The sequence below is a fragment of the Juglans microcarpa x Juglans regia genome, chromosome 4D, assembly GCF_004785595.1.
Source record: "Juglans microcarpa x Juglans regia isolate MS1-56 chromosome 4D, Jm3101_v1.0, whole genome shotgun sequence".
Classification (NCBI taxonomy): Eukaryota; Viridiplantae; Streptophyta; class Magnoliopsida; order Fagales; family Juglandaceae; genus Juglans; species Juglans microcarpa x Juglans regia.
In genome coordinates, this window is record NC_054600.1 from 29,508,517 (window position 1) to 29,529,874 (window position 21,358).

The window sequence follows — 21,358 nt, forward strand, 5'->3', positions numbered from 1 at the left end:
GGTTGCAGTCTTTTTGTGGACGGACCTGCTAAGCTTTAAATGGCAGGACTTCTACTCGTTCATTAATGCACGGCCCCTTCTAACAAAACCTCGGTTTTTTAAGGCATTCCACGTGTTTTAATTTGATGATCAGATCCAAGAAGAAAAGAAAAGTAAAGAGAAAAAAATTAAAAATAAAAGGAAAGCATCTCCTGCTTAAGAAAACGTGGAATATGTCAGTAATAAATGTCAATCCATGTTCCACGAATCTCTTCAAAGAATAAATAAAGTTGAGTACTGATTCCAAAAATACAATCCCACCAAATTTATATAAGAATAAGTAGATAGTTTAAAAAAGAATTTAAAATGAAGTGAGAATAAAAACTATGCATAGCAGAAATTATATATGATCTGTGTGCACCGTTTTTTAGCATAAATTTCCATTTCATCTTGCGTTCGACTCATACATTACTGTATGTCATGATGTATATCTGTGTGCGTCAGTCTGTGGGGGAGAGAGACAGAGAGAGAGAGAGCGAGAGAGCTAAAGAGAGAACGTATGTAATAATTTAAGTAGGGGCACGTGGTTTGTAGTAGAAGGTTTATTAGGTCATCTGAAAGCCGGCCCTCATCAGCAGGAGGTTCCTGGGGCAAGCACTCATAAAAAGGTCTTCTTTTTTTTTTTTTTTAATGTTTTGCAGAAAAAAAAAAAAAAAAACCCTAATTGTTTGTGACAACCAACATGACACCCATGTTAGACCATGCTTCATTGATTGATAGCACGCGCAATACCTTCTAAAGACATAAACATTGGACTATTTTGCCTCCCTGCCGCGACAACATGGACCCCTTGCTTTCTTTTTCTCTTTCTCTGAAGTACTACTCACAGCTAAAACTCCAACAACACGTACGAGTAGTTGTTCCATTTTCACATCAACATTATTCTCTGATATACTCATGGATCATAGGTTTCATTATACGTAGGTTATATATATATATATATATATATATATATGTATTATATGTGATGCCTTAGAGAAAGCTAATTATATGTGTAAACATTTCAGTTTTCACTGATCACATGATCATGTATGTAAGTTCATGTACGCTATATATATATATATATATATATCTTTACACATGACCAGCCTGGAAAGAACAATGGCGGATACATAAAAATAGAAACATTCTATATTTACAGACCGAAACTCGAGCTCGTAAAGATTGACTTCAAAAAAAGCCTACGAATTAATTACCCCCAAAGACTTTTAACTTGCACACATGTACCATGCACGTTGAAGTTTTGAGTATAAAATAATTACTCGCTGTCATGATGATCATCACGATCCATCGATCCCTGGCAAATAGCTGGTAATCACAACTCACAAATTGCAAGTCGTCCCGGAGACGCAACAAATCCGCATCAAATGTCTGTAGTACAATCTTTGCAAAGTTGTTTATAAATTTGGTCAATAATTTGAACTCGATCATGATCAGAAACGGGTCAAAATTCCATTTCCCAGATTCATTAAACTCGTTTTTGTGACTGTTTTAATTACTACTTTAGGAATTGAGATTAGCAAGAACTAGCTATGGCCTTGCAGAGCAAAAGGTCAAAAGATTGGACAGCTAGTGCGTGCAGTAGTTCGTTGAGAGAGCAATTCAAGTCGTCTATTTTGACAGTGCAAAGCTTGTACGATTTGTAATTATGTGCCTGCAGACGACCAATGGAGAAAAATTTATATATATATATATATATTTGGCTTTCTTTATCCAAGACAGTGCTCCGTTTATATGCGAAGAGTATCACTATTTATAAATAATAATAAAGTAGAATTATATTTCCATACGCAGCTAAACTTCCGATCCTTCATTTTCTTCCGAATCTAGAACTGTTGAAAATGGGCCATGCATGAGGTAAACATGGACGAAGGCTCAATTATCAATCTCATATATATATATATATATATATATATATAGCTGCTGCACAGACCAAAAAAAAAAAGGAGAAGAAAAGAAAAGTCATAGCTGCAGCCTGCAGCAATATTCAATGCATGCCACGAGCTCCACCGTCCTACCAAACAAGTCCAGATTAAAATGTGGCCTGAAAATGGATATTTTTTTTTTTTTTGTTTTATGAGAGAGAGAAAAAAAAAAAAAAACAACAATAACAACAAACAACAACTAATTAGCTAGTCCGGTGGGCACATAATTTACAGGCGTGAAAATCAAGTCAAACTCTGCGAAAATGATCATGAAATGGCAAAATCCACCATAATGGCACGTAAGCATATCCTTTCACGCAGCTGTGGGGATACATTCTTCACATCATCGGCACTAAACCCAAATTCAAATGGGGATATCATTCTAGAATTTTGAACGGAAAGAAATCATTCTACAAATCCTACAATTGCAGAAATCTATCAGCTCTCCTTGCAACAAAAATGACAGAGCACTTGAAAAAAGTTTACACAATCATAAAAGAAGACTCATAGCTTGTAATCTCAATAATTCAAGGTGAAGATCAAGTTTAGAAAAAAAGATCTATTATCTTTTTTTATTTGAACATAAATAAGACCTATCGTTGATGATATCGCACCAATGCAAAAAAATCAAATAGGCTAGAGCATTAACTAAAAAAATAGATTAATTTTAAAATCAATATGCGCATTCATTGATACAATGATAGCGACCAACTTTATTTTTGACCGCATATTCGTAGATCATAAGTTACTGATTGTATTTTATATGGAAAACACTACTCCCACGTACCGAAATCTTTTACTGTTTAAATTTTTTTTACTTAATGATTAAGTAAATTTTTTTAAATAAATATGCGATTTTTTTTATTTTTAAAAAATATCTAAATACTTTTAAAAAATGGTGAAAGAAAATGTTAAAAAAATTAAAAAAGAACGGTGCTACTCTGCCGCCCGAGTAGCACCTCTCGGTGCTATTGCTAGTTGTAAAACTAGTTTTTTTTTTATTATTCACATTTTTTAATGTATTTAAATATTTTTAAAAAATAAAAAAAATATCAATACATTTAAAATTATTTTTTTTATTATTCGGTAAAAAAAATTAAACAGTATATTTCGGATGACATAATAGAATTTTTCATTAAAAAAAAAAAGAGTTAAAACTGTTCGGCAGAAAATTTCAGTAGAAATTGACGTAGCAACGTCCATTTTATATATAGGCAGTGAAGAGGACCGTCCCTCAATTAGTAGTCTGTATAATATTTTATTTTTTATCTATAATAAGCATGTTTGATTAGGAAAAAAAAAAAAAAAAAGCTAGTCCGATACAGTTCAGTAACAATTGAGGAGGCGATAAAATAAGACGGAAAGGAGACAGTAGTACTATTCTTTTTGTCAACTGGAAGAAATTATTGCAGTACGCTGCTCAGCATTATGCTTTACTCGCAAAACGAGAAGGGAACTGTTTTACTGCATGCTTTAGAAAACACGAGGGTAATCACCCACAGCGCGCACGCACACATACATATGTAGAGAGAGATGCTAAAATTTCAAGGGTGGCATTAATTGAGTTAGCATGCATGCTCTGCTCGTCGCAATCGGAGCAGGTAGACGTAACCTGGGTCGTCTCCATCATATACGAGGGGGACAAACGCGTATAGCAGGCAAAACTTGGTCTACCCAAGTCAAAGATCTTTTTGGTATGGGCGCGTTCGAATTATTAGCCAAAACAATGCACGAGGAAGCAATAATCTCAGGCCATATATATACATATATATATTAATATTATATGTAATTATAGAATATGTAAATACTATATAATCGTTTTAAAAAAAATAAAAATTATTATTTTTTACATGAATTTATTATTTATTTTTAAAAAAAAAATAATTACACGATACTTACACTCTCATAACTGTAACTATCATTTCTTTTATATACATATATATATATATATATATTTATTATATGCACATTGTCTTACTCAGAGCCTTCCATGAGGGACTTGTCCCCAGCCTAATTGGTTTGAAACTCGTTTTACGTCTACCTCTTACACGTACATGCAGCGCAGCATTGTACATTTTGTATCTCTTAATTAGAGATATATCTTGACACAACTAACAATTTGGACGTTCACGAAACTGCAGCAAGGAATTTTGTTCCAAAAAATATAGCAAACGATGGAATTAGTTCTGATCTTTATTTTTCTTTTCTTTTTTTCACTGAAAATGTTCTATATATATATTGTGATCTTATTTTGACTACCAAGTCAGAAAAGTAATAGAGATCGTAGTTAGTGTGGGTATTAGTTCCGGATAAATGTTTAGTTATAAAGAGATTCTAATTTTATAAAAATAAATTAAAAATTGACGCGTCTTGATCAATGTGATACGTTGAATGTAAATTTATTTTTATTATAAAATAAATCTAATATACTATATGAAATTATGCCAGTTTATAAATTTATTTATTAAAATCTCATTCTAACTTGAACATTTTATAAAAATACATTAGTGATCAATTTGATTTGAAATTGATTTGACATTGCTTTTTAGGTCTCATTTGGATGTTAAACTCAACTCAATATGATTCATTTTTAAACATCTTCTACCATCCAAACAACTACTTAAACTGCATCTGGAAAGAAGTTAAGTAAGTCTATATTATTTGATATAACCGCCCTGACCAATAGTAGAAATTCTGCATGGACACATGATATCTACAAATCGGTGGCTGAGAAAAATAAAAAGTAATATTTTATCCATTTTATCTCTGGTTAATTTGACGTGGATGGCTACAAGTGCAGCTTGAAGAAATTTTTTTATCATTTGACACTAACAGTATTTTTGATATGTTAAATGAATAGTTGAATGTAATAATGACATTAATTTATTTTATAACTTTCTATAAACATATAAACTCATCTTAACGTCGAAATATATTTAAATTTATTTTAGATTGACTCTATAAAACTTATTCTATCATCTCAATTAAATATTATTTATAAACAATTCAATGAAAGTTAAACATATTTAAAGTATAGTTAGGCTAACAGTGATAGTCCACAGAAAGCCTAGCTCAGTAGAAATGTTATTTTTCAAAGCTTCATAAATGATACCCGCTGACATTTTTATCCATTCTAGCTAACATCAGAAAGTAGTTAACCGTATATCGGAATAGGGCCGTAAGCAATCAATGAGGCACTTTTGGAATAATGCCAGGATGTGGACCTTACACCGTCTTAGAGACTCTCGTTAGATTAGCTAACCTATTGAGTATTTAACTATTAAAAAATAAAATATATTTATAATAAATTAGTTAAATTTAAAATATTTAAAATTTAACTATAGTGAATTTTAAAAAAAAAATTTAATTTAAAAGTTATTGTATATATATTAAATATATATTTTATTAATTATTTATCTTTCTCTTTATTTCTATCACATATTTTATCACAATTAATATATTAATTTGAATTAATGATATATTAATTTAATAAGAATATGATTATTAATTAATATATAATAAGTAGAATAGTAAAATATGATAAAATAAAATAAATTATTAATTAAAAAATGAAATATTTTTGAAATTATTAATTATTTATTACTATATAATGAATAAATGTATAAATTAATGTGGAGATTTAATGTAAATAACCAATACCAAATTTATCTTATATTATTTTATTTTTATATAATGAAAAAATAGTTATTATAATATAAAAATTTATATAAATAGAAATAGTTAAAAGTTAAATTTTTTTATATTTATTAAAAATATCTTTTAATTTTGACTAATCGAATAAGAGTACTTTTGAAGGAAAATGGTGTCATCAAAGACAATTAGCGCGTAATTCTTACCAGTGATGACGAATTGATAACAGAAAAATATTCAGGAAATTGGAATCGCAAAATTAGGACTTCAAAGAAGAGATATAAAAAAAGCCCACGATTGATTTAGGCCTCCTTTGAATATTGAGCTAAATAGAAATGAGTTAAATTTTTTATAATTAGTAATAAACTATAATGGTATAATAGTTTTATAGAATCTACTTAATATGAGTTTAGGTGTTAAAATAAATTTAGATGTATTTATAGAAAGTTAAAAAATATCGTAAATCTTGCGTGTAAAGAGATATTAAGTTAAAAAAAATTGTGAGTCTCACGTGTAAAGAAATTTTAAATTGAAAGTTAAATTTTAGATGTTACATTCAACTTAAAATTAGATTAAATATACTTGATCCCAATTCAATCCAAAATTCAAAGGAAACTTTTGGCCGAAGCAAAACGGACTAAGTGTAGTATCATGATCACGGCATGCACGCAAATAAGAGCGTTCTAAATTGGGATCTTCTACTCGATTTTTTAATATATCTACAGTTATGAACAAAACAATGTCACGCATCATAATGCCCCCAATTCAAGGGAGTTTCTACTGCTTCTTGATATTCTTGAGCTGATCTTCCTTCTCAAATATTTTTGTTGAATCCGACAGCCATTCATAATTGCGTCAAGTGGCCTTAATTTGAGAGATGGGAAGCAGGACTCCTTTGTAGACATTTAGGCCCGTTTAAGTTTGTATAGTAAAAATGTTTTATTCATCTTATTATTATGATTTTTTTAAATTTTATACAAAATATAATAAACAATTTCATTTTTTAAAATTTTTAAATAATAATAATATTAAAAAAATAATATTTTAATTAATTTTTATCTAAATTTATTTATTTTATCTCATCTTATAATCCAAACCGTACCGTTAGAAGGAAAGGAGAAGCTAGTGAGAGCATTGGCAATGGCCATTGCTAAGTCTAAAATTTAGTTAGAATCTTAACTTTTGGCTATAGTATCAATTTTTGACTAAATGAGTCTGTATTGGATTAGCTATATTAAAATTAAAATAATAATATAATATTATTATTATTATTTTTTTTTTTGTAAATACAATTCATATATTTCCTAAATATTTATATTTTGTAGAAATAATGTATCTACTCTATCAATATTCACAATCAGTAGAATAAATAATGTACATGCCATACATATTTTACTATTCAAAGAGAGAAGTGATGAAATAATAAAATATTAATTTCTATTGTGAATAGTAGCTAATCATATTTGGAGAGGAATTAAGATTACTGTAACTAAAATCTTAAATTTTAGATTATTTTGACTAGTCTAATATAAAAATTTTTTCTCACATTTAATTAAAGTTTAGACTTATAATTAACATTTGGCTAAGAAGGTGGCAAACGAAACAATGTGTCATAAAAAAAGTGAAATAACATTTTTCTCTGTTTCGAGGACCAAATACCAAGAAACAAAAGGAATTATATCCTAAAAGATATTCTCAATGATTTGAAATTTTACTTTTTACCCTTTTGTTTACTAGGATCCAGAGCCACAAGGGCGCTTGAGAAAACAACAGACATGAGCCCCATCTTACTAACTGTTTTTCTTTTAATGAGCAGGTGTAGCACGAGACGGGTGGATAAGGGTAGAAAAATCTTTTTTTTTTTTTTTTGGTTATCCTTAAACATTTTTAAAAAAATACATAATTGAAAAAATATTTTCTTAATCATTAAGCATTTTTGTATTTTTTTTATTGACACTGAGTGTCCAAGAACAACATCCTGACTGATCGCAGAGTGTATAAGCCTTTGACAAAAAAATTTTCGCAAGTGCACTTTTGATAATTTAAAAAAAAAAAAAAAAAAAAAAATCTCATAATCTAATAGTTTCTAGAGATTATTTACCCAAAGAGATTTGAACCGTAGACCCGGGTGAGCATACCCCAAGCCCAAAACCTCTACCACTTGAGCCAACCCCTAATAGTTATTTTTGACATCATAAAATCGTTGCTTAATGGTTTATGCCACCATGCAGTCATTTTGCACGCTTAAATTACTATGATGGTTACCGTAAGTATTTCCAGAATTTCTACTCCAAGCTAGCAGCACTAAAACGAAAAACATAGGTAAAAATTTATGCAAGACAATGACATTCATGCTCCCTCTTTCCAACGATCACTGACAATCCAGTGCTAGTTTGGTTCACATCATAACACGCTACACGTGAATAACAGTCTACCAAAACTCTACTCGAGTTACAACAATCAGTGAGCTTGGAAAGAGCTGATACATTACTGATTCATGCTTCATTCCATACAACAATTTAATACGAAGAACATAACTATGCGGTTTTACCATACAGAATATTATAATGACAATCATTTTCCAGAGAAATTGTTACCGCTGAGAACCAAAGATCTGATTTGGCTGCACTTTGGAGCTTCAAAATCACTGACCCAAGAATTTCAAGATGTCGGCCAAATGACCAGAGGTTAAAGGAAGCAAGATGTCAATGGAATGACTTGAGGTGGAATATTTGGCAGCTGGGGACGTATGATCTCTTTGTTGCAGCCTGTTCAAACTTCTTAACGGCTGTTTCATTCTCTTCTAAGTTAGTCTGAATAAAATATCGTATCCACCAGGAAGAGCTCCTCAATTTAGCCTTCAGAGAAAAAAGTCAGCATGTTATTCCGATGAGAACCAAATCATCAATATAGAAATTAACATTCAGTTTGGCAGCAACATCTATCCAGTTGCAGGAAGATGAACAAGTGGTAAGAGGTAACATCTGCCTCAAAGTAAGCACATGAAAAGGCATGGCCATCACCGAAAGAAATGTAATTTTCAGAAAAGCCTCCATGACATGGGTCTGGCACTCTTATGAAAATTGTCGCAGGACAAAGGCTTTTATACCAAATAGGTTGCAGAATTTTATCTGGATGCAGGGGTTGTAGGCTTCCGGATAGCTAGTGATAAAAATCTTTTGTGAAGGCAAACTGAAAGTATTAGGGAATATATGATTTATGTAAGGAAAGTATAGGATTTTGAGACAAAACAACGAGGAAAACTAAAGTGTTCAGATGACTGTTCTAGTGCTGTATAACAGTGAGTTGGTATTTGTATTTGGACTTCCTCGGATTACAATGGAAGTTTTTATAAAGGGGTGGTTTGGGGTTTCAAATTTGGGATTATAAGAATGGAATATCAAAGAATAACAGGAAAAATAAATCATAGACGAACCCCAAGCATTAAGGTTTCCTATCTCACACCTTCAATAGGGTTGCATCATACAATCCTCAAAGGGAAGTAAATAAAAAAAGGAAAACTTCTATTCAATACAATGAAAGGAGCATCTTAAATGGTATAGACGTTACTAATCTCATTATACTTTCCATCACAATTCAAACGGCTAAGAACATTCAACTCTGAGGTGGCCTAAGCTCAAGGCATCTAGAGGTCAGAGGTTTACTTATTGTAGGGGTTATTCTCTTAGAACATAGCCTTAATTGGGTGGCTCATTGCAAGGTACCCAACTGTAATTACATAAGCTGGGTCATTTTGCCTTTGGATTACTTTTCACATTCTATAACCATATTATTTTTCTTACCTGTCGGAAACCGAAAAACCTAGATAGAGATTACATACACATATTCACAACAAGGTATCTGGAACAGACTGCAAAGCATAACATCCCCCAAAAGAAAGGCCTCTCTCTCTCTCTCTCTCTCTCTCTCTCTCTCTCTCTCTCTCTCACACACACACACACGAGCCTGCGCATACGCACAAAACGCAAGGATATAAACTGTCATTGGAAATCAATATAAGGGTTACTACGGGCCATTTGACATCCAAGTTCAAGGTTTAACAAACACATGCATAGCGATTAAGGAAAATGCTATGATTGTAAAAGCGACCACCACTTACCGCCCTTCCAAATTTGGACACATCAGAAACTCTAGCTCTCTGATGACCAGGATAGCCTACATGGCAAATATTTAAAGAAAAAAGTCACCAAAAAGTTAGAAAAAAAAAAAAAAACTATTTATATACCTTTCTCAATTGAAGTATTAAATTAGACACCAGAAACAATGTCTTTAAAGCTTAAATTGCCGAGGAAAAATGAACAAATTTGTGAAAAACCCAAAAGAAAAAGTTGGCATCTGTGGAAAATATGAATCTCGAGTACATGGGAATGAATGTACGAATGCACATACTCAAAGTTGCGGGCAGGTTAGCAGGGTGGGTAGAAAAAGAAAAACAACCAACAACAGACTGGCTACATATGAAGTCAAATAGATTTATTACCGTTACAGAAACAATGGGAAAAGCAAAAAATGAATGAGATTGAAAAACTGCTAGTGAAGTGGTACTTATTTCATCTTAAGCCATCACAGTAGATGAAAAGGTCACATTTCATTTTTTTTAAAGTCTTATAGCAGTATAGCACATGGACACCTAGTTCCTTTTGCTAATATAATGGAAAAAATAATTTGCTTCAGGTAATGGATTGTACGAGAAAATATTGAGGGTGAGAAAAGAATTTTAAATCCAAACTCAAGCACCCATGATGCAAAGTGAGAGAGAGGATAAACTTCTCTTGGAGATTTACCTGTAAATATCGCAAGACCATCAGCTGATACTCTTGCCAAATCAGGAAGGGTCTTGTTGAGATATCTTGGAGATAAGTAATCCAGAGCATCTGAAACAATTACAAGGGAAAACGATTTTGGTCTATATGGAAGAGGAAACTTGATATCAGCTACACGCACAATGCCTTTGCGGACAAGAGCTTTGCAGTTAGTATCTGCATCCTCTATATCATATGGTTCCACGCCCCAGGCTTCAGTTTCCTCCTCTTTAAGCAATTTAGAAACCACCGAACAGGTGTCCGGACCAACATGCAAAATTTTATGCATGCTGTCTCCATATGCTTTCTTCAAAATAGGAATTGCTCGTTGGACCTCTGCAGTGCATGAGTAATCACCTGCATGTGTGGAGAAATTTGGAATTCTTAAAATGATGGAAAATTGCAAGAAATATTGGACCAACTATATATATTGGAGCTTTGATATTTATCAATAAAATTGCAAGCATCCCAATTGCAAGCTTTGATATTCACTGGAGGCAGCATATATGTTTGCTCCATTCTAATTGGCCCTTCTTTAAGGACATCATTTTCTAGAAAATTTCTCCAGGATATCAGAATTATTATACTCTGGTAACTAAAGTGGATTGTTTTGCTTGTGGAACTGAGTATCCAACATTTAATCATGTTCACATGAGAAGCCGCAAATTCATTTTTTATCAATTCCGCATTACTTTCGGTTAGCAGGAATTTTATGTAGCGTAAAACAAGGCTAGTTACAACATATAATCTTGATGCAAAGTGAAGCAAACTTTGAGATGATATAAATTATAACCACCTCAAAATTCCATAATTTGAAAAGGAAACTAACAGAATGAGCAGCTGAGGCATTTTCTTAATTCTATTGATGCAAATTAATGAGCTTGTAGGCTCCACAAAACTTTAGTTTGCACCCAAAACTAAATATACTTGGTGGGCACAAAGCAGTGACTAGAAGCCATGAAAATTATAAGAAGCATTGTGGTACTAAAAGCACGTATCAAGTGCCAGAAGACCAGTAAAATAAATTGGGGGGGGGGGGGGGGGAGGGAGGGAGAGGAGCGATGACAACAAGGAAAGTTACATGGAGACAAGCTAAGATTCACAATAGATCTCTAACAAATTCATTAATGATAGAAATTTCCAACTAAATAGTCTTCTATTTCAACTGTGACAATAGTACCCATCTATTTGATTTCACTTTCATTCATCAGATGCATTTCAATTATTTTCTGCGCTAGGTAATATAAGCGAACTCTGCATCAGCAACATGGTGAAACCAACCGATTGCAGCTATCAAATATCGGTTTAAGGTGTATGACAATACCACCGTGATACTATTGAAAATAAAACTGAAATAAATGGTCAAACTGTGAAACTTTGGAAGTAAGGCAATACCTTCAACCCTGCTTATAGCTTCCATATTGTTGCCAGATGCACCTATCATATGAAAACAAAAATGTTGTTCAGTCTAGGCACAAGTCCAGGTACGCCCACATACACGCCCATAAATTGCAATATACGTAACTAGTAGTTGTAATTTTGTAAAGATTTTAATTAGATTTGTTATTAGGCTATTCTAGCTATTTAAACAGGCTAACAACAACACTCATATTTACCTGAGTTGCCGTATGAATAGGCAATAAAAAGCAGTGCTCCCTGAAATATTCCCCAACAAAGAAATGAAATAAACGTAAACCACTAGAACCAAAAAGAAAAAAGAGCGGAAAAAGTAGAGTACCGAAATTAACATTATTTGGAATATAAAGGGTCTGGATTCGGTAAACGCAGTTTCTTACCAAAACAATAAGCCCAACAGATAAAATCGGAGAAGACCGCGATTTGGAATTGGCAAGCAAACCGCCTCCCCCGCTGTCCCCGAGTCTTCGAGATGGATTCACTGGTCTCCTCCACATGGTCTCGAACTTAACAAATGGCTATGCGATATTTTTTACTGGTTTAAAAACTAACCAAGCGAACAAAAACTATGAGAATTGATGCAGATCGAGGAGACCGAGCAAGAAGAGCTAAAAGTTTAAGAGAGAATTATAAAGCATAGAAGCTGGAGATTGATGCGGCGAACTTACAAAATGCATATTACCCAGACTAATCCGTACATGGATTTTTTCTAAGTGTGATTAGTGGACTGACAATTACCTGAGAAGAGTCACTAGAGAACCCGCATTTTGAGCGTTAAGACGGGGCTAGATCTGAATTCTCCCTGTTCTAACACTCACAGAGAGAGAGAGATTCCGGGGTTACGTTAACGTCTCTGTCGCCAGTTCTAGCAAATGAATGATAAAGCACTTTATTGTTGGAGGGCAATTGGTGTCGGTTGCAACGATCCAACGGTTTCGATGGACAATGGGATTTTTGATAAATAATTAATTATGTTTTTTAATTATTTCCCTTGCTCTATGACTCTATCCATAGCTAATTATCGTATTTTTCCGTTTAATCCATTTTATTAAAATGCATAGATGGTTTATGTCTCGTTATTCTATCACTCCTTTGATCCATGGGTTTTTTCATTTGAACTAATGGAGTATTCTTTTAAAAGCACTCAAAATCAATACTTTCATTAGTCTCTCTTTAGTAAGTTGTCAAAAGGTTTGCCCTTGTCCAGACGCCACCAATCCTCCATGATAATGCAAGATGTCCCCAATAAACTTCTTAGAATGGGAAGGGTCACACCGTCGGTGAAAGGAGGGAGACCGGCTGTGTTTGATCGTTGAAATCATTTCAGATTATTTCACTATTATTTCTATATATTAGTCATTATTATTTACAAACAATTCTCTATTATTCACAAATTATTAATATATTATTTTATTATTATTCACAGATAATCTAATATCCTTTTAATATCGAAACATACCCTGAAATTTTTTCCTCTCTATCCAGGCTATGTCCAAACTTCACAAATTATCTTTTTCAATTATCTTGATATGCAAGATACTCTCTATTAATCATTTTAGAACAATACAAGAGTGATGTAATTATCATAAGATACTTTTTAGATGATAATGTTTCTTTAAATAAGTGAGAAAATATCTCCACCTTAGTGATAAAGGTGGGAGTGATCCCCCTTGTATCACTTGTGGGTAGAGAAGATCCTCTCTCCGTGATAAAAGGAGAGGCTCTCTTACCTCTACAATTACATCTCCTACTTAATACTTATTTCTTATATAATAACGTGAAGAGGTCTTCCACCTTGGGCTTGGGGTGACCTCCGCGCTCTGCTTTTTTATTTTCCTTCAATTTGTGTGCAAATTGAATTTTTTGAGAATTTATTATTTGAGTTCTAATAATTCTTCAATTCAATATTTTTAAATGATTAAATCAGATAGTTTCGTTTGGATTCGAATATGAGTTGAAATGAATTGTGAATAATAATGAGATAGATTATAAATAATAATAAAATTTATGAGTTAAAATTAATAAATAATAATAAATAATAATGAAATAAGTTGAGATGAATTGAAATAGATTATAAATCCAAACCGGATCTACAGGCTCTCTGAATTTTTATGGGCCAGGATGAGCCCACTTCTTTCTGAGATATGATGAGCACCGTATACTTTGGTAGTCCGTGTACCCCTGACTCCTGTTGGCAATGTCCCACCGAAACCTGTTCAGAAAGATCATTTTTAATGCCACGCAATCCAAAATTACGTACTTACAGGTATAAAGGTTGATGTGCGAGTTATCCAGGAGACTTTCTCTGCCAATTCGCACCGCACGCTGTTCTCCTTCAAAAAAATTCTGTTCTAATTTATCTCAGAACTCCTGCTCGCATGAACATTACACTTCACACGCACATAGGAAGGGAGATAGACAGAGAAACAAATCCAAAGGCGGTGTGAAGAAGACCTCAAGCCAAAAGAGAGAACAAGAAAAAACAGAAACAATAACAAGCCCTAAACATGCGTTTAGGGTATCCATTCGCATCATTTGCTAATAGCAATCGCTGAGTATACAAAATCTGTAATTTCCGATAAACATGGCCGGCGACGGTGATAAGCCGAACAAGGATAATCCATGTCCGTCTCCAAATCAAGAAAAAGTGGAAGATATGAAGCTTTGGGGGATTTTTCTCTTCGGGCTAATCGGTGCCACTGCCACCACTTTCGCCGTGAGTAACATATAATTCCATCTATTTTCTTGTGTTTTGGCTGGACAGGTTCCTGATGCTTTCGAGTGGTCTTCCTTTTCGAATAATCATGTTTCTTAAGTGGGAATTATGTTTCTTAATCGAACATATACAACAGGCTTTCTTAGTGGAATTCGGATATTGCACGGAGATGCTGAGTGAACCTAAATACAATCTGCAGAATTATTTGATTAATTGCGAAATTGCATGACTTAACCTTTAAACCGTATTTTTTCCCTCTATTGCAGTTTCAGACAAATCAGATCGTACTGTTATGGTTTGCTAATCTGCGACGTGTACAAAGTCAGTTATTAGTTTGTCTGCTTGTAAAGCTAATTTTCGGCGTACGTGCAAGCCACTCGTGTTTTAAAATTTATTAGTGTAGTTATAGGTGTTGTCAAGGTATGCTTGATGTACCTGATGTGGAGAATTATTTGCAATGAAATTTCTCATGGATAACTGAAGAAATGAGGAGCAGAAAGTGAATTAACTAATGTGAACATATAATTGTTATAGGGGTACATGTCGCTTAATTTTGGAACGGAGTTTTTCTTAATTTAATTTATAAAGCATTCCGCATACTATGGTGCAGTGACGATTGAGCAGCCTGTCTTTCAATTTATGTTTTAGTTTTTATTTTTAAATTTCCAACTAGAAGTATTACTAGCTATTGCCTTTCTTCCTGGAGTGTAAATATTGACGTTTGCAAGATATGCTTTAGACGCTTGCTTGAACTATAACTCAGGAAATGGGTTCTTATATTTACATTTTAAACAAGAAGGGTAACAGGTTCACATTTAACTATTTTTAACACTCTCATTGCCATCTTGATTCACTATTTTTGCTGCTTTTAAACAGATAGCGGTTCTTTCACTTTATCGTTGTTTTGCTTGCCAAATACATCTTATTAGGTAGGAACAAAGGCTAACCTCTTGGATACAAGGGACAGTGCTCCGATCTAATTAGTGTTATGGCTTCACTGTACAATTTCATTATACGGTTGATAGAAAGTAGATATCATCTCAAGTCTCTACAAGGCGCTCTAAAGTTTAGCAATTGAGGCATCTCTGCTACATGAGAACTTTGCCTTTTTTGTGTTCTTTTCTCCTTACATTATTTTAGATGTTGCTTTTGATCCTTGAGCAATTTGGCAGGTTGGCCAACTGCGAAGGACTGTTGATTGGTTCTATGTTCAGGTGGTGCACATTCTATGTTTCCCAATTTTCTATTTTCCAGGCCTTTTCTTGTGTTTCTTAGTCCAAATTCCTGAATTCAAAGTCCTACTTGCGCGATATGCTATTTTTTTAATAATCGAAGGTATTACTTAAAAGCTGAAAGGGCATAGCCCAAGTACACATGACATATACAATAGGAACGTAATTAAAATTAGAAAGAAATACAAGAAAGTCATGGAAGCTCAGCCCATTAGTATCTATTGTGGGTGCAATATGCTGACTGATTTTTTTTTTTATCAGTAAGTAAGAACTTTATTATTGAGGTGCGATATGTTGAATTTTACTTGAACTTGAAGTGAACTCTATGTTAGAAATGGCAGTGATTCTTAATTTATTTTCTAGTAGAAAAATAATCTTTAATTCAACAGTTTAGGATTATGCTTGCTGGTTTTTCAGCTTATATGAGGCCTGACTTCAGAAAAAAAGGGTGTGTGTGCAGTAAAAGTCGCACCCATGGGTTCTAGTCAGACTCTTATTTATCTGTCCTTACCCATCTTACACGCGTGGTTGTTTCTTGTAACATACTGTTATCATTTAGGCTACTTATTCTACAAGGATCTTGTTGATAACCTGTATTTGAAAGAGGATTGGTTTCATCTAGGGGTTTGCTCTCAAGAAAAATAGATATGGTAGTAAAACAATACACTTTCCGCTAACAGATGTTTTACATTTTGCATCTCAATCCATCAAAATTGACGCATTGCACCCTTAAACTACCGGAAAACTGTGATGTGCACCATTCATTATGATCTAATAGTCGATTGTGTCATGCCACCTATTTTTTTTCACCTATTTCTCATCTATCTTGACGGCCATTATTGGATTGGGGTCATTTGTTGCTTTTGGTTGTTGAAGGATACCATGTCAGTTTTGTTAATTTGGGATACAAAATGTAATCAACCTATTAGTTAGAGGGTGAAAGTTTATTTCCCTCGAATGTTAATGTACTGGTGAAGCTGATATTGTGCGTAACTGCACCACAAAAGTTGGCCAGGTCGCAATCATCACGGAAGGGAGCAACTGGCAGTTCTTTTCGGTCAAGCTTTCAGGAGGAAGCATGGAAAAGGTATAATCGCCGCATGCAAGAGGAGTATGAAGAAGAAATGGAGAGAGTAGTGAGTTCTTTCAACCATTTTGTCACTTTTTAGTTTTTTCTGTAGCCAAAATTCTTTTAAAGCCAAGTGTGATGGTAAAACTATTTAGAATTTGTTTAAATCTCTTTGTGGGAAAGCGTGATGATAAAGGGTGTAGAAGTTACCTTGTTAAATATTTACAATGTTGTTTTTTTTTTAAAGGTGTTCTCTCTTGTATACACCTAGTATACTTGGTTACACCTATTGATATTAATAAATTTTTACTTAAAACAATGTTGTTTTTTTAGAAGATTTTCACAAAATAATGAACTACCAATGAAAGATTAGTCCTTACTTTTTCTACAAGGACCAGCAAAGTGGAAAAGAGTAGAGATTGAAATGTCATATAGATATGAACTTGATCCTGCTTTAACAAAATAATAAATACAAAAAGATATAAACTTGACCCGTTTAATGATATGCCATGCTATGCTTTATCCTTTATCTTCTGAAGCACTTCATGTGCTTATGGTATTTGGGGATGTTTGGTGATTTTGCTTTAAAATGGGTGGTCATTAACATCAATCTTAATCTTATTAGGTTAATACATGTGTGTAACATGAAAACTCATAAAGTTAGTTCCTTGGTGGTTCCATATACACGGCCGTGCATGGGTGGGTGGGTGGGTGCATGGGTGGGTGGGTGGGTGCATGTGCGTGTGGGTGTGCACACACACATACACAGAGTTTCTCATCACTCACAGGTTTCCTCTTTGGAATTGGTAGTACTGTAATTCATTACTCTCGAGGGTTGCCTACTTTTCATTTTTGTCACCATAATTGGGATTCTGATGAATGATATTTTTTTCTTCTTCTTCTTTTTCCCCTGGGTGAAAAAAAAATGATATTTCTGCCTTTCCATGTGTGCTATATATTACCATCGGAGCTAGCTTTTTCCTGTATGTCAACATGCTGTCCGCTTGGCTAAATTTTTATTTTAATTCCATGCTTGCCTGGTTAGCTTTAAACCCGTAATCCTGTTCATTGTATTTTTGTTTTATTGGTCTGTATTTCTTTTATTATTGTACACGACTTCTGCCCTTTGTAGGAACGCATAAGGCGAATGCAAAGTGTGTTTAATAGAGAGAGGAACAAATACAAAAGGAGCTATGAGAGCTGGAAGGAAAGTGGTCCAGGGGCATATCATCAACATTTCCAGCGAGAAGACTGGTATTGGAAAACTGATTCATCCTATAAAGATCACAGAACTAATTACAGGGAAACTCCAAGAGCAAGTGCGGGTTATTCATTATCGCATCATTATTCGGTTTTAGGTCTGGACAGGTGAGGGTGTTACAGAAACTTAGTTGCAATGACTACCGGGAATTATGTCAACTGACTTATTTTATTATAATACTAATATTTTATTATAATGAAAATGGTATGCATCCCACCTAACAAGCTGTCAGTAACAAGAACTATTGGGATTTTATCACATCATCATTGAAAGATGTATCTTTTCCTTTTCTTAGACATCAAAACATCTTTACTGAAAATTTTATCAATTGACTCTTAGCATGTTTAAACTCTAGCTATTTTGTTTCAACTCTCTTTAATAAGATCATAATACAATACTTTCTTCATATTGTAGATCCAAATCTTTTAAAAAGAAGAAACCTCCATTAAAGCATGGCATCCATGTGGGCAGAAAATTACAGGAATTTGCATGGGTAGATTAAGACCTTGTTTGGGTAAAGAATTATTCTAAGATATTCTCAAAACTTCTCATAATTTCCTTCCCAAACATCACACAAACATGAAACATTTTTCAATTTTAAATCTTTAATTTTTTCATCTAATTATTACCTAATCATTATCCAAACACAAAACCGAATACAACTTTCCCAAACTTCTAAACAAAACACAAAAAACATTTTAACTTTTTTAAATTTGAAAACAAAAATAATATTCAAACAATTTTTTAATTTTATAATATTTTTATTCAGCCTTTTCACTCTCCTTTGCCAAAACCCAATAAAACATCTTAACTCAAATCATTTCACTACTATTCACAATTCACATAATTCTGAGATATTCTAAGTATCCAAACGAGCCCTAATTTTTTTTAAGCTTCTGCATAAATGCTGCTGATGCACTAAGTTGAGTTTCCATTCTCTTAAGCTGAAGTGATTTTTCTTGATAGTCTTATATGTGAAATGCATGCGAATGAGCTTCATGGAATCATATTATTGTTTGAGCCGTGTTAGGAAAAGCTAATGCATTGGACATCCATTCTTGTAATTAGATAAAAAACTAAAAGAAGTTAATGCTTGTCTTTCTTTGGAACAGGTGCAGAACAACACCATATACTGATGCTGAGATTAAGGTATTCTTCGAATCAATGCGGTATTTTTTGGCATCTCTGTTGGGATGCATTATCTTACAGTTTTTTTAATTCTCTGTTTCATTGGGGGGGGGGGGGGGGGGGGGGGGGGGGGGGGGGGGGGGGGGGGGGGGGGGGGGGGGGGGGGGGGGGGGGGGGGGGGAAGGGGGAAGGGATATGGAATTAATATCAAATTGAATTAATATCAAATTGCCATTGTTTGTTATTCTTGTAATTCTTCATGGATGATCATTCTTTATATTTGTTAATGGTATTATTATCTCTTTCTTCGGTACTTGGATACAGTGTCATGAAACTTTGACTAAAAGGATTCTGCTACTTGCAAACTGGTGTAAAAACACACTGCTTACTATGGGACGACCTCAGTCCTTAAAAATAAAAAATAGTTTTTTATGCTAGCTAATGTGGTGGTGTGTGGCTACTTCACAAGCTATAAGCTGTTCTTGAGTTGTATATCCAACAAACAGTTGTGTCATGTTTATCTTGTTAAGGTGTGATGTTGATCAACTCGTGATAATGTTCATAATCAGTAATTTTCTTTTCTTTTTCATTTATAATTGCATGCCGGATTTGGGTGATGGGCCTTTGAATGCTGTGTTAGAGCCCAATTTTTGTATCAAATGGTTCTAATTCCAGTTGGGGGGAATGGAGATGAGTTTTTAAGCATGTGATATTGTTTATAATAACCCAGCTACATGTCACGTCTACATTCATTACTTATCTGTAGTGGTTACTTTAATAAACCAGATAACATCTCTTAATTAGATATTTGAAACTACTAAGGGCTAATATTTGTTTTGTCCTTGCAGACAGCATTCAGGACCAAGGCAAAGGCGTTTCACCCAGATCAGAACCAGGATAACAAAGGTTGGCCATTACTTGATGCAACTATAGTAATCTGAAGCTATTAATTTGAACATTTTCCCCTTTGTCCCCAGTTCAATTTTGTTGCCCGTGTTTTGTTTCAGATGCTGCTGAGGCAAAGTTTAAAGAGGTGATGACGTCCTATGAGGCCATAAAGCAAGAAAGAAAGAATTTTTCTTGACTCTGCCACACAAACTGGTCAGACCTAGAAGAATGCTCTGGTATTTTGTGGTATACAGCTGCTCAATTCAACCTTTTTCTTAACGGTATTAGAGCTGTAACCAGAAAAGTGATTAATTGGACTTATTGAGTGAGATTATAATATTTTACGACAGGCTATCTAGGTATGAATGATGACTTTTGAGTAATCGAGTTGCACATAAGAGGGTGGGTTACGTATTTATAAAGCATACCACCGTGTGTGTCTCCCATGTAATATATGATGTCGCCAAGTTCGATTTTGTGGTTGAGTAAATTACAAATAATTCAATTCGGATACATCTGTATTGCTCATTACTTGTTAACACAATCGATAAAGAATGATAATCTACTTCAGGTGGAGTTCCCCGATTTAGATGTAATTTACGTTCAGTCGTGAAGGGAACTTTTTACAGCAATGAGAACAACTTGGCTAAAAGCGTGGTGTTGTTTACTAATATTCATTCCTATTTAAACTATAATCTCATTTGATCTTCCTTTAATTTGAAGAATGTGTGTAATGTCTCCTATTTCTGAATTGTGACGTTTCTAGCAGGCACTAAGTGGAGTTGTTCAATTTGTAATGTTTGTGGTGACCCAACAAATTCTTGCCAAGTATTGTGTAGTTGTTTTAAGTGTTATAGAAAGATCGGATTATCCTTTATGATTGTGATGAAATGTTCAAGTAACCTGTGGAGGTTATTGCCTTTTAAATTTTATCTCTTAATCCATGCAAGATTTCGAAATGCAATTAAACTATTTAAGTATTTTTATAAGGGTTTTACTACGTACAACCGGCGGTGGGAAACCGCCGGGTAATCTGCTGATGTGGAATAAAGCCATGTCAGTAAAAAAAAAAAACACAAAACTGACGAAAATAAGAAGAAAAATCATGGTATTCTTTTAGTTCTTGGTTTTGCTTGTTCTTTATATTGTTCTCCTTTTTTTTTCTTCCCTGATGGTATTCCTTGAAGCTGGGAAGACAATGGAAGCCAGG

The 21,358-nt window shown here is 33.7% G+C and overlaps 2 protein-coding genes across 5 annotated transcripts; one reads left to right on the plus strand and one right to left on the minus strand.

Moving 5' to 3' along the window:
- Positions 1-7,944: 7,944 nt before the first annotated feature.
- LOC121260647 (probable pectin methylesterase CGR3) lies at positions 7,945-12,754 on the minus strand. 3 transcript variants are annotated; one of them, XM_041162593.1, is made up of 7 exons: positions 12,593-12,754; positions 12,235-12,401; positions 12,055-12,094; positions 11,834-11,875; positions 10,421-10,795; positions 9,736-9,791; positions 7,945-8,473 (listed from the first exon to the last, which is right to left on the minus strand). In XM_041162593.1, exons 2-7 carry the CDS (start codon positions 12,349-12,351, stop codon positions 8,321-8,323), a joined length of 783 nt encoding a protein of 260 aa, XP_041018527.1. In that variant the 5' UTR covers positions 12,352-12,401; positions 12,593-12,754; the 3' UTR covers positions 7,945-8,320. The 3 variants fall into 3 exon arrangements, with proteins under 3 accessions (XP_041018527.1, XP_041018528.1, XP_041018529.1); XM_041162594.1 differs by having other exon boundaries at positions 12,523-12,717; XM_041162595.1 differs by having other exon boundaries at positions 12,494-12,717.
- Positions 12,755-14,121: 1,367 nt separating this feature from the next.
- On the plus strand, positions 14,122-21,046 carry LOC121260637. Of its 2 annotated transcripts, XM_041162578.1 has the most exons (7): positions 14,122-14,570; positions 15,743-15,784; positions 16,810-16,938; positions 18,004-18,239; positions 19,245-19,281; positions 20,109-20,166; positions 20,268-21,046. In XM_041162578.1, exons 1-7 carry the CDS (start codon positions 14,439-14,441, stop codon positions 20,342-20,344), a joined length of 711 nt encoding a protein of 236 aa, XP_041018512.1. In that variant the 5' UTR covers positions 14,122-14,438; the 3' UTR covers positions 20,345-21,046. The 2 variants fall into 2 exon arrangements, with proteins under 2 accessions (XP_041018512.1, XP_041018513.1); XM_041162579.1 differs by lacking the exon at positions 15,743-15,784 and having other exon boundaries at positions 14,127-14,570.
- The last annotated feature ends 312 nt before the right edge of the window (positions 21,047-21,358 follow it).

Bases quoted from the DNA above. Each gene is read 5' to 3' on its own strand.
- LOC121260647 (XM_041162593.1), bottom strand. From the start codon at position 12,351: ATGTGGAGGAGACCAGTGAATCCATCTCGAAGACTCGGGGACAGCGGG. The intron at 9,792-10,420 runs GTAAATCTCCAA...TTTGCCATGTAG, and splicing joins TGGTCTTGCGATATTTACAG to GCTATCCTGGTCATCAGAGA. The intron at 8,474-9,735 runs GTAAGTGGTGGT...TTTTCTCTGAAG, and splicing joins TGTCCAAATTTGGAAGGGCG to GCTAAATTGAGGAGCTCTTC.
- LOC121260637 (XM_041162578.1), top strand. From the start codon at position 14,439: ATGGCCGGCGACGGTGATAAGCCGAACAAGGATAATCCATGTCCGTCT. The intron at 14,571-15,742 runs GTGAGTAACATA...GCAATTTGGCAG, and splicing joins CCACTGCCACCACTTTCGCC to GTTGGCCAACTGCGAAGGAC. The intron at 16,939-18,003 runs GTGAGTTCTTTC...TGCCCTTTGTAG, and splicing joins AAGAAGAAATGGAGAGAGTA to GAACGCATAAGGCGAATGCA.